Source organism: Tupaia chinensis, unplaced genomic scaffold (genome assembly GCF_000334495.1).
Source record: "Tupaia chinensis unplaced genomic scaffold, TupChi_1.0 Scaffold000539_1, whole genome shotgun sequence".
Lineage (NCBI taxonomy): Eukaryota > Metazoa > Chordata > Mammalia > Scandentia > Tupaiidae > Tupaia > Tupaia belangeri.
The window spans coordinates 4548672-4561702 of NW_006160052.1; the positions used below are offsets into that span (position 1 = coordinate 4548672).

Consider the following 13031-nt stretch of genomic DNA (forward strand, 5'->3'; position numbering starts at 1 on the left):
AAAAAAAAAAAAAAAAAAAGGAAGAAAGAAAGCGTCTCAACCTACAGTTCAAAGAAATTCTTCCTGTCATTTAACTCTGTCTGTAAAGTGGGTCTAATATATCTCCTTCACAGAGCTTTTGTGGGTATAAAATAGTAAATACAAAATTTCTTTGTAATTTTAAAGCTTGATAAAGGTGTTAGGTGGTATTGATGGTAGGTGGTAATGATGTGAAGAACCCCTAGGATAACAGGTATCTTTGTGCTGAGGAGTTTAGTTTAGAAAGGGAGAGAAATCTAAGTGTCAAGAAAGAAGTGTTTCTTGTGTTTTTGCTATTGGGTGTGTGTGCTCACCAGAGAGACAAGGTGGGAATGAGAGAGACAAGGTGGCAGTGAGAAATCACACACATACACACACCACCCCCTGCCCCAGGGAGCTAGCCATGCCACTATCCCTTCCCCTCCATTCTTCCCTCGGGAGTTTGGCCATGTACACATGCCTGCCCTGATTTTCAAGCCGCCAGGTCTGGGACTCAAACCACACAGAGTCAGCTCTGTGAGATCTAGCACCTCAACCTCCACACCACCTGCTGCCCCAAAAGTGAGAGCTTTTTTTATCAACATTTTTTAGTAGTGTTGATCCCACTTCTCTCTTTCCCCGCTACTTCCAATAACTGCCTCAATGTTCCCATATCAAATTAAACCTCTGTCTCTTGCAGCCCTTGCAAAATGCAGCTTATAGCAGAGAGGATCTAGTGTATTTTAAGGCAATGGCAGATTTGCTTAGACTCCCTACAGGTTGAAAGACTATATAGGAATGTGACCAACAACCTCTTAAGCCCTATCTAATTCCAAACTATGAAGAAGCTGGGTTATAAGTGTTTGTTATGAAAATAAGGTAACTTGAAGCTTGGGTCATTTGTATTAGGCTTTATCTCAGTCTATCTTTGCAAGGTTTTCTCAGTCAGTATCTTTGGGGACACATAAAAACCATGGGAAATACGCTCTTACACATAACAATAGATTTTAGCATTAAAATCAGAGATGTCAAATGTATGAATAGCATGTAAAATGATTGATATTTTTATATTGAAAAAATTGAGACCTATGGTAGCTCACCCAAGAGAGGCCCAGCCACTATGATGCAGCAGTAACACAACTCTGCAAGGCTGGAAGCTGGATGACTGACGATGGGTTCAGATCCCCAAATCATCCTGAAAATATGCTGGGCTCACTCAGGTAGGTACTCAGAATCTGAAAAGCTAGAGAAAGGGGACTGCAGCATGACGAGAGATGAAGTCCTATCGAGGATACTTCTCTCTCTTTTCTCTTTCTCTCTCTCCCATGCACACACAGGCATTATCATAAAAAAAAAATTTCCAAAAGAAATGAAAACTTATGTCCACGCAAAAGCTGTCACATTGGCCCACTGGTCATGTGTTCTGAACTGCAGTGCTGGAAACCACAATCCCACTGCAGGTTGGGGTCTCAAGCCTGGTCAACTTGAAACACACTGGGCAAATATCTAAGATCCTGATCAGCTAGAGGGCTAGGGAAGAGAATTGTGCAACTCTCTCTGTTTCTCCCTCTGTCTCTCTCTGTCTCTCTCTCTCTCAGCTCACACACACTCTGTTGTGAATTTTTCTCAAAAAAATCACTTTAAAGGTTATAGCTGCTTTACTCATTAATTGTCAAAAACCAGATATATCTCAAATGTATTTTCATTGGTGAGTGAATACACAAACTATGTTACATTCATACAATGGAATGCTACTCAGCTATACAAAGAAATAGCTATTGATAAACACAACATGGAAGACCTTAAATACAAGATACCAGCTTGATATAGGAACCTAGATCTCAAAAGGCTGCACGCACAGTATTTCATTCATATAACATTACAGAAAACTATAGGGAAGAAAAAATCAGTAACTCTCAGATAATGAGATGGAGGGAGGGGCTGAGCACAACAGGACACAAAGAATCTTGGGGGGGTGTGATAGGACAATTTGTAATTGTAATGGTTATTGAATACGCTTTTGTCAAAGCTCTTATGACAGTACTCTAAGAGGGAATTTTACCATTTAATTTAAAAAATAAATGCATAAAAATAAAGTAATATAGGTCTATGATAATTTTTTTGGAGAGGTTTTTGCTATAGGGCATGTGCGTTTGCCACAAAGACAGAGAGAGACAGAGAGAGACAGAGAGACAGAAAGCGAGAAATCACTCCCCAGGGGGGATGGCCACACTGCAATCCCTTCTCCTCCATTCTCCTTTTGGGATCTTGGGCACGCACGCACACGTGCCCGGCGTGAGTTTAAGCCATCAGGTCTGGGACTTGAACTGTGGTGACTACATGGGAGTTCAGCGACATAGCCATTACGCTAACTGCAGGTCCCTCTACTTAGTGAATTTCTAAACCCTTTATCACTACCGTCAATCTTTTTCTGGAAATGGCTATTTTATAGATAAATCAATAAACGTATGTGATCTTGTGCTTTCATATTTAAGATCCTAAACTAAGGACTCTCTTAGTATTCCTTTAGAATGCCTCGATTCCATGGACTCAAACCACAGTCGACTACAGGGAAGTCCACTGACATGGCCATTAGGCCATCTGCTGGTCCCTAGGTCTATGATAAATTTTTAAAACATAGGGAATTCAATAAAAATAATCTCCTTCAGGCCAGCAGATGGCATAGCAGTTACATTGTTGGACTCCCACATGGCCAACTGCAGCTTGAGTCCTGGACCTGATGACTTGAAATTCACACCAGGTACATGTGCGACTTTGCCCAAGATCATGGGAAGAGAATGGAGGAGAAGGGATTGCAGCGTGGCAATCCCCCCTGGGGAGTGACTTCTCTCTCTCTCTCTCTCCAGAGAGTGCGCATGCCCTAAAGCAATAACTTATACAAAAAGAAAAAGAATCTCCCCCATGTCTTTGTGGTGATAGAGCCACAGTTTGATTGCAGTGATGGTCCTGTAAGTCTACACATGTGATAAGATGACATAGAACTACATACACACACATATTATACAAATGTCGATTTCTTGCCTTTTATATTGTACTGTAGTTAAGATGTAACCATTGGAGGAAACTGAGTGAAGGGTATGGGGGTCTTTCTGCAGCTTCCTGTTATTCTATAGTTTTTTTCCAAGTCTCTCTCAAGCAAACTTCCAGACTCTAACCTGCTCCCAGAGGTAAACAGTATTATAAGTTTCTTGTGTATCCTCTGCATTTTAAGCTAATATTTGTATATAAGCATATGTATGTTTACATATACATATACATTTATACATAAATACTTTTAATACAAATGGTGGCATATGACACACACACTTCTCTGCTCCTAGCTATTTTTCTGATTACCTGAGACTCTTTGATATCACGTGTACCACACCTCATTCTTTTTTCTGCTGCATGGTATTCCACTGCACAGTGGTATCATTTATTTCAACAGTTTCTGTTGACGGACATTGAGATCTTAACAAGAAATTAAACTTACTAGGAAATTTTAGCAAGATAAAAGGTCAGCTGAGATTGAGACAAAACACTAAAAGTTTTCACAGATTTCAGTCTTGCTTCCAGAAAATATTTTGACCAGAAGGGGGAATGCAAGTGGCAGGAGAACAGGCAAAACACTGGGAAAATTCCCAGGCCAATGAGGAGGCAGTGGAGGTAGGAATTACTGCCGGGTAGGAGGTAGGAGTTCGAGGAGGGCGCCCTACCGCTAGAGTAGGAGGCCATGCTCCAAGCCAAGCCTACCCTAGGCTGCTGCTCAGATACCGAAGTGTGTCCAGATTATACGCACGGTGCGGAGATGTTTGGCCATCTTCAGCCTCCCGGGGGGAACCCCTGTCCAGGAGGGCTTTGAGCCCCGACTGCCTCCAACCCACGCGCACAGGGGGCGTACACGTGGTGACCTGCCCCGGGCAGTGTTCCTGGCTCCGGCTCCTCCTCCCTCCAGCTCTCAGCTTTCTGCAGTATCACGTGCAGCCGCGCCGGGTGCAGGATGGCGGCTGCGGCGGCGGCGGCAGCAGCAGCGGTGGGTGTCGGACTCCGGGACTGCTGCAGCCGCGGCGCTGTACTCCTGCTCCTCTTCTCCCTGTCTCCTCGACCCCCGGCCGCTGCTGCCTGGCTGCTAGGCCTGCGACCAGAGGACACCGCTGGAGGCCGCGTGTCCCTGGAGGGGGGCACTCTGCGCGCGGCGGAAGGCACCAGCTTCCTCCTGCGCGTCTATTTCCAGCCTGGGCCCCCAGCGCCAGCGGCGCCGGTGCCCGCACCCACCGTCTCCCCTGGGGAGAACGGCACCGGCGACTGGGCTCCACGGCTTGTATTTATCGAAGAGCCCCCGGGCGGGATTGGTGTGGCGCCCAGCGCGGTCCCCACGAGACCCCCGGGACCGCAGCGCTGCCGGGAGCAGAGCGACTGGGCGTCCGACGTGGAGGTCTTGGGACCCCTACGCCCCGGGGGCGTGGCGGGCTCGGCCCTGGTGCAGGTGCGAGTGCGGGAGCTGCGCAAGGGCGAGGCGGAGCGGGGAGGCGCGGGCGGTGGCGGGAAGCTCTTCTCGCTGTGCGCCTGGGATGGGCGCGCTTGGCACCACCACGGCGCCGCCGGCGGCGTCCTGCTGCGCGGCCCCCCTCTACGGCCCAGGCGGGGACCTGCTGCCCCCCGCGTGGCTGCGAGCGCTCGGGGCGCTCCTGCTGCTCGCCCTGTCTGCTCTGTTCAGCGGCCTGCGCCTGAGCCTGCTGTCGCTGGACCCGGTGGAGTTACGGGTGCTGCGGAACAGCGGCTCGGCCGCCGAGCAGGAGCAGGCGCGCCGCGTGCAGGCTGTGCGCGGCAGAGGGACCCATCTGCTCTGCACCCTGCTCCTGGGCCAAGCCGGAGCCAACGCGGCCCTGGCGGGCTGGCTGTACGCCTCGCTGCCGCCGGGCGTCGGGGTCACGGGGGAAGACTACAGCGAGGCAGGGGTTCACTTCCCGTGGCTGCCCGCGCTCGTGTGCACGGGCGCCGTGTTCTTGGGCGCCGAGATCTGCCCTTACTCGGTGTGTTCGCGGCACGGGCTGGCCATCGCCTCGCACAGCGTGTGTCTGACCAGGCTCCTGATGGCGGCGGCCTTCCCAGTGTGCTACCCGCTGGGCCGCTTGCTGGACTGGGCGCTGCGCCAGGAGATCAGCACCTTCTACACGCGGGAGAAACTGCTGGAGACGCTGCGGGCCGCGGACCCTTACAGCGATTTGGTGAAGGAGGAGCTCAACATCATCCAGGGAGCCCTGGAGCTGCGCACCAAGGTGGTGGAGGAGGTGTTGACCCCTCTCGGAGACTGCTTCATGCTGCGCTCTGACGCGGTGCTCGACTTCGCCACCGTCTCTGAGATCCTGCGCAGCGGCTACACTCGCATCCCAGTATACGAGGGCGACCAGCGGCACAACATTGTGGACATTCTGTTTGTCAAGGACTTGGCCTTCGTGGACCCCGACGACTGCACCCCGCTCCTCACCGTCACTCGCTTCTACAACCGGCCCCTGCACTGCGTCTTCAATGATACCCGGCTGGACACGGTGCTGGAGGAGTTTAAGAAGGGTGAGCACTGGTCTGTCTCTTTCCCCAACTCCTAGAGCCTTCCCTGTTTGGCCTCACGAAGTTAGTACCCTTTCCTAACTTCGTGAGACTTCAGGTACCCAAAGAAATTTGACTCCTGTAGTACCAGAAACTAAGGAGGACCTTACCTATTTTCACCTCGAGAACCTTCCACCCTTGCAGCTGACTTAGGGTCAGGTCTCTTTGCCTCCCCTTAGCTCACAAGATGCACTGTATTCCCCATTCATTCCATTCCACCAGTGTTGTAGGCCAGGTACGGTGTAGGCCAGACTCGGACAGCTCTTGGAGAGCTCCGTGTAGCTTCCCACCTATTGAGGGGGTTCCCATAACAAGCAGCCTTTGCTTTAAACAACTCAGCTCTGGGAGCTCTCTCCAGAGCAAGCTTCTTTGCTGGACAGCTCCCACTGCTGACAAGGACTTCCTTATTGGAGCAGAAAGTTAGTGTCCAGAGCCTCCTACTTCTCTGCCCTGTGAGTCACTCCGAGGAAGTCCCAGACACCTTACAGTCGTCTTCATATTTGACTTCCCAATAACTACTCATTCAACACGTATCAAGGACTCAGGGTGGGGATTAAATGTTGGAGAAGACAGTGGAACCCTTACTGTTCTGTCAACGGTGGTAGATTTGAGTAGAATAGAGTAGATCTGAAACTGCGGAAACATTCTGGGGAGAGGAGACCCTAGAAAATGTACACATCCAAATGAATGGGGTTTCTTTCAGTGCACTCAGCACCCTCCCCACCCCCAACCTTGAGGTCGATGTCATGTATGTAACATGTTGATTTCATTACTGGACTCTGTCTTTGGAAACTGCCTTAACTGGAGTTAAGTAAAAATCATTGAGAAAAATAGAGAGAATCAGCCTGGATACTTTAGAATCCTCTTGGCATGACACCTTGGCTGGTCCTCTAGTTCACTAGATTTGGCCCAGAAAAGTGCTTGATTGTTTTTGGAAATCAAATGTATTTTCAAGAGTCACCACTGAAAACATTCAAAAAAACTATTTCAAAGACCCTGAAAGCAACTCCAGACATAATTTGAGAACAGTGACATGGTTAGAATAAGCGTAATACTTTTCAAAATGGCTATTTTGAAGGAGGCACTCAACTGTACACATGAGTTGGTATGTTTATTAAAAACAAAGAAAAGCAAAAACAAAAACTCTTGCCCTGAGACTCAGACTTCAAATGTAGCTTCCCTAAAGGACTTTTATTCGTTCATTTTTAATACTTTTTTCTGTTCGTTTCACAAAAATTCAATCTCATCACCTTATCATCACAGGTACTCTTTTGGTTTTTAAAGCCTAAAGAAATCTGGAGTCGGGAACCAGCAGTTAGCGTAATGGCTATGTCGCTGGACTCCCACATAGTCGACCGCGGTTCGTGTCCCGGACCCGGTGGCTTAAAACTCACGCCGGGCTCGTGTGCGTGCGTGCCCAAGATCCCAAAAGGAGAATGGAGGAGGAGGGATTGTGGTGTGACCATCCCCCCTGGGGGGTGATTTCTCGCTTTCTGTCTCTATGTCTCTCTCTGTCTGTCTGGCGAGCGCACGCGCCCTATAGCGAAAACCTCTAAAAAAAAAGAAATCTGGAGTCTTTCTGCTGCTATGCTATTTTGAAATTGTTTTAAATATAAAAACATAGCCTGAGAAGGGGAAGAAAATCTAAAAGCTGCTTTCAGTCTCAGAAATGGGCGGAGAAATGGAGCCCTCAATTCTGTGTTGGTATCAGAAGGGACGGAACTGTGTAGGTGGAAGTTATTTTAGCCCAACCTGGGCTACTGTCTCAGCCCCTTCTGTCCATCTCTCCTTAATATTTGCATTAACGATTCCTGCCAAGCTGAGGGCTGAGGTTCGTTCCCACTCTTAGAATTACGTTTACATTCTGAATGCCCTGAGGAAGTACGGTCTGGTGTCTGAGCATAAAAACTGTGGACAATGTGCCAGGGCTGCCATAATGAAATACCACAGACTGAGTGGCCAAAACAGCAGAAATGTACTTTCTTATAGTCTGGAGGCTAGACGTCTTAAGACTGAGGTGTGGGTAGGTTTGGTGTCTTCTGAGACCCCTCCCCTTGTCAGTCACCTCCTGACCTGTCCTTACATGTTCTTCCTTCTTGGTGTCTTCTTATGTGTCCAAATTTCTTCTTTTCTTAGGATGCCAATCAGATTGGATTAGGGCCCACCCCACAGCCTCATGTTAACTTATTCACCTCTTATGTGTGATAGTTAAGATAAAGAGCAGTTCCACACCTGACCTCACATGAGGACAGATCCTAGTTAAAATGCTGCAACACAAAAATATTCTATGAAATTACTTTCAGGCTGTGTGTATAAGGTGTCTATGAATCATTAATGAATTTCATGTTGGTGAAGTTAGTGTCTCATGGCCTTGTGCTGCCAGATGACATTTTTAATGAAACTCTTACATACTCATTCATTCATTCGCTTAGTATTTATTGAACATTTAAACAGCTTTACACAGCAGGAGACACAAGAAGTCTGCCCCCAGGAACTTAAAGTCTACAGGACATACAGTGTTCCAACAAGAGCAAACTACAGAGGCAAGCTTGCTTGCTTGCTTGCTTGCTTGCTTGCTTGCTTTCTCTTTCTTTCTTTTTCTTTCTTTCTTTCTTTTTCAATTTTACCAGAGAGTGCATACACCAGAGAAAGATATAGAGATATAGGGAAAACAAGAAAGCACCCTCAATGGGCAGTGGTCACCCAGCTACTACTATCCATTCACCTCCATTGTCTCAATCCACTGACTCAAACCACATGGTCCACCATGTGGGATCCAGCTGCCTAACCACCATGGGCTGGCCCATGGAATTGTGTCCCTTTTCTTTCTTTCTTTCTTTGATTTTCTTATTGTTTTTACATTCAATCACTGTACATCTTTATAGCATACAAAATGGATTTTTCCAACATGAACACATTGTATATTTGTCCAGTCAAAGACATTTGGAATTGTGTCTTATTAACCTCTGTATCCCCAGCACTTTGCCTTGCACATGGTAACCTGTTCAGAAAAGTTGATATTGATCTGAAATGAGTCCCTGCATAGCATTTCCAAATCTGGTCTAGAAAAAGCTCATTAGTGTTCTATTAATAGTTAATTTGCAGTTAGACCGTTCATTAAAGAGAAATAGGCCATTAGAGTGAACACATGGCAAGAAAATAATTTTCTTCAGAGCCTTGCTACTTTCCAAAGTGTGGTATGTAAATCAGCAGCCTGAGTCTCATCTGGGAGCTTATTAGAAATGCTGAATTTGGGATCAGCAGTTGGCATAATGACTATGTTGCTGGACTCCCATGTAGTTGACCGCGGTTCAAGACCCGGACCCAGTGGCTTAAACTCACACCGGGCACATGTGCATGCATACCCAAGATCCTGAGATGGGATGGAGGAGAAGGGATTGTGGTGTGGCCATCCCCCTTGGGTGGTGATTTCTTGCTTTCTGTCTCTCTGTTTCGTTCTGTCTTTCTGGTGAGCGCATGTACCCTATAGCAAAAACTTCTCCAAGGGAAAAAAAAAGAATAAAAATAAAGAAATGCAGAATTTTAGGACCAGCAGATGGCATAATGATTACGTCACTGGACTCCCACATGGCTGACCATGGTTCAAGTAGGGGGTTGAGGACTGCAGCCTGGTCATCCCCCCAGGGAGGTGATTTCTTGCTTTCTGACTGAGCTCTCTGTCTCTTTCTTTCTGTCTCACTTGCAAGTACACATGCCCTTTGGCAAAAATCTCTCTTAAAACAAAAAATTCTCTCTTCTTCTCTCTCTTAAGAAAGAAAGAAATAAATAAAAGAAAAAGAAATGCAGAATTTCATGCTCTACCCTAAATCCACTAAATGAAAATCTGCAGGTGAATGAAAGCTCCAGGTGGCTCATATGAACATTAAAGTTTGAGAAGCCTTGCTTTTGGATAACCTTGTTAACAGTGCTGGGTCGATCTACTTAATGTATATTATATAATATATTATAGATTGGGTATTCCTTAACCAAAGTGCTTGGGGCCAGACCTGTTTCAGATTTGGGATTTTTCAGATTTTTGGAATACTTGCATTTACATAATGAGATATTTCAGAGATGGAACCCAAGTCTGAATGTGAGCTTCATTGTTTCATAGACAGCGTATACACATTGCCTGAAGGTAATTTTATGTAATATTTTCATACTGCAGAATTTTGGCTGTGATCTGCCATCACGTGATGTCAGATGTGGAATTTTCCACTTCTGGCATCATCGTGTTGGCACTGAGACAGTTTTGAATGTTGTAGTATTTTGGATTTTGAATTCTCAGATTAGAGATATTCAATATATATAAGAAATAACTAACAAAGTAGAAGTTCTCAGGATCCAAGCCATATAATACCATGGTCCTTTTCTTTTTTCTTTCTTTCCTTTTTTATTTTACTTGCCAAAAGACGTGTAGACTTATCAGAGAGAAATAGAAATAGGCAGAGCAGGGAAAAAGAACCCCTCCCCACCCAGTGAGGCATACCCACACTACAATCCCTTCTCCTCCATTTTGTCATCCTGTCAGGATTTGAGGTGCACACACACACACACACACACATCCAGCATGTTTTTCAAGCTGCCAGGGATGGGATTTGAACTTACAGTTGGCCATGCAGGATCCAGCTCCTTTAACTATTAGGCCATGGGGCCAGCCCTACAGTGGTCTCTTTCTTTCTTTCTTCCTCTCTTTCTTCCTTCCTTCCTTTCTTTCTTTCTTTCTTTTTCTTTCTTCCTTTTAAGAGAGGTTTGTTTTGTTTTTGTTTTTGTTTTTGTTCTTTTTTTCCCCTATATGGCACGTGCATTCACCAGAGAGAGAGAAAATAAGAAAATCACCGCCCCCCAGGAGGTTTGGCCATGCCATAATCCCTTTTCCATCCTCCTCTTGGGATTTTAGGCATGCACGCACACAATCCTGGCATGAGCTTCAAGCCATCAGATCCAGCACTTGAGCCATGATCAGCCATGTGCGAGTCCAGTGGTTTACCCACTGTGCCACCTGCTGACACCCAGTGGTCAATTTCTGTAAGAGTTAGTTTGCGTTGTAGGTTAGAAGACGAAAATCAAGTTGGACTACACTTCTTTAACTTTAAAAATAACTTTTTAAATATATCTTTAGTAACTTCTCCATCTTCCTCACTCGCTTGTATCTCAAGTAACTTAACCACCTAAACAAATCCCTTAGGAGTTATAAGAGGAAAATGGTAGTATTAATAGAAGCAAGTTACCATTGATTGAGTGACAACTTGGCCAGGCACCATGCCAAACCCTCTACACGCTCAGAAAAACTTTCCTGGGTAGATATTATTAACTCCATTTTACAGATGAAGAAACAAAAGCTCAGATCAATAGTATGACTCGCTTAGCTTTCCATAGCTGATAACTGTCTAGACTGTTACTTGAACTAAGACTTAGAACCACAAGGCCTGTTCTTTTTCCTGCTTTATCAATCTTATCCCCTCCCCCACTCTGAAATTCCTGTCACCCACAGGGTACAAAGCTGGCTGTTATGACTGATTTGCCTCCAGTGTCTCCAGGTTAGAATTTAACTTCTCTACGGCCCAGGTGCAGGGACCCAAGGGAAGGAGCGCTGCTGTGCCATGGCTGAGGCCACATGGGAGGCTCAGGTCCTGTTTCTGGTGGACCTAAACAGGCTGTGTGCTACGGTTCACGCCTGCCATGCTAGCTAAGTGGGAGGCTGGGGCGTGAGGAGTGCAACGTGGCGAGATCGTGTCAAAAATTCTGTCTCTCTCTCTCTTTCTTCTCCTTTTCTCTCCCAAGAGTTCTCTCTCATTTAAACAAACATAACTTTTATGATTATAATAACTTCTAGCATGCACTTTATACTTTATCTACCTTCTCTTATATGATTCTTAAAACAATTCTGCTATTATATGTGACATCCTGAGACCCAGAAGCATTATTTGGCCTGGCTAAATATATAAATTTATGCAGCTAGTATAGTCTAAGGTCTAGATTCAAATCCAGGTCATGTTACCCCAGAGTTTTTTGTCTATTAAGTTTATTTATTTCTTGTGAGAGAGAAAGAGAAAGATAGGCACCCTCAATAGGATTTTCTTGCTGCGATAGCCCCTTCCATCCTAGCGCCTTTCCGCATAGCCCTCCTGCCAGCCAGGTGTGCCCAGGTAGACCTCAGGATGGCCTTCTCATGTAGCTCCACATCCTACAGCAGCACCCCTACCACACCGGCCATCGCAGCTGGGCCTGTCCATGTGGGATTTTATCTTCATTTGTCTTATGAGTTGTCGGTCTTTCAAAGTAGTGAAAAGGAAAATGGTCTTTCCAGCTAGCATGCTAGCTTTATAAAAAGGAACAGTACTGGGGACCAGCAATTGGCATAATGGCTATGTCGTTGGACTCCCATGTAGTCGACTGTGGTTCTAGTCCCGGACCCGGTGGCTTAAACTCACACCGGGCGCGTGTGTGTGCATACCTAAGATCCCAAGAGGAGAATGTAGGAGAAGGGATTGCGGCATGGCCATTCCCCCTGGGGGTGGTGGTGGTGGTGATTTCTCACTTTCTGTCTGTCTCTGTCTTTCTGGTGAGCACACACCCCCTATAGCAAAAACCTCTCCAAAAAATAAAGGAACAGTATTTCTCCCCACGAGACTATGAGTTCCTTGAGGGCAGAAAATAAATCTTATTTGTTTTATAGTCGAGGACAAGCACAGTGGCTGCCATAGCGAGGGGATGAATAAACATTTATTGAATAAATGGTTTTAAGTAGCTATCTTTGATATTTCTGTTTTAGTGAGGTGAACCCTAAGTACAGAATAATTGGTGTTCTGTGACCACAATTCTCTCCTCTTCCTCTTCCTCAGTGCTCTACCTCAGTTAGTGGAACCCCTGTTCCTCCGATCTCCAGATTAGAAATGTATCCTTTACCACTCACCCTCATTCTGTTAACCATTATTTTAGTCTGCTCAAGCTGTCATCACAAAATGCCATAGACTGGGTGGCTCGAACTACAGAAATTCAGGGACCACAGATGGCGTAATACTTATGTTGCTAGACCCCCACGTAGTCAACCACAGTTTGAATCCCAGACCCTCCTGCTTAAAACTCATGCCTAACATGTGTGCGTGTGTGCCCAGAATCCCAAGAGGAGAATGGAAGAGAAGAGATCACGGTGTGGCCATCCCCCTGGGGAGTGATTTCTCACTTTCTGTCTCTCTGGTGAGCACATGTGCCCTATAGTAAAAGTCTAATAAAAAACCAGAAATGTGTTCTGGAAGCTAGGTCAATGTTCTGGCCAACTCATTGTCTGGTGAGGACTCTCTTCCTGGCTCGTAGATGGCTGCCTTCTCTCTCCTCCTCATATGGCCTTTTCTCAGTGCACGTGCAAGAGAGCTCTGGCCACTCCTTCACTGGCTAGCGCTGGTCACTCCTTCACTGGCTAGCGC

At 46.3% G+C, this 13031-nt stretch overlaps 1 protein-coding gene across 1 annotated transcript in view; it reads left to right on the forward strand.

Moving 5' to 3' along the window:
- Nucleotides 1-3692: 3692 nt before the first annotated feature.
- Nucleotides 3693-13031, forward strand: part of CNNM1 (cyclin and CBS domain divalent metal cation transport mediator 1) — an 85861-nt gene continuing 76522 nt past the window's right edge. The window contains 2 exon segments of the mRNA XM_027775282.1: nt 3693-4626; nt 4628-5568. Coding sequence (XP_027631083.1) covers nt 3998-4626; nt 4628-5568 — 1570 coding nt within the window. The 5' untranslated portion in view covers nt 3693-3997.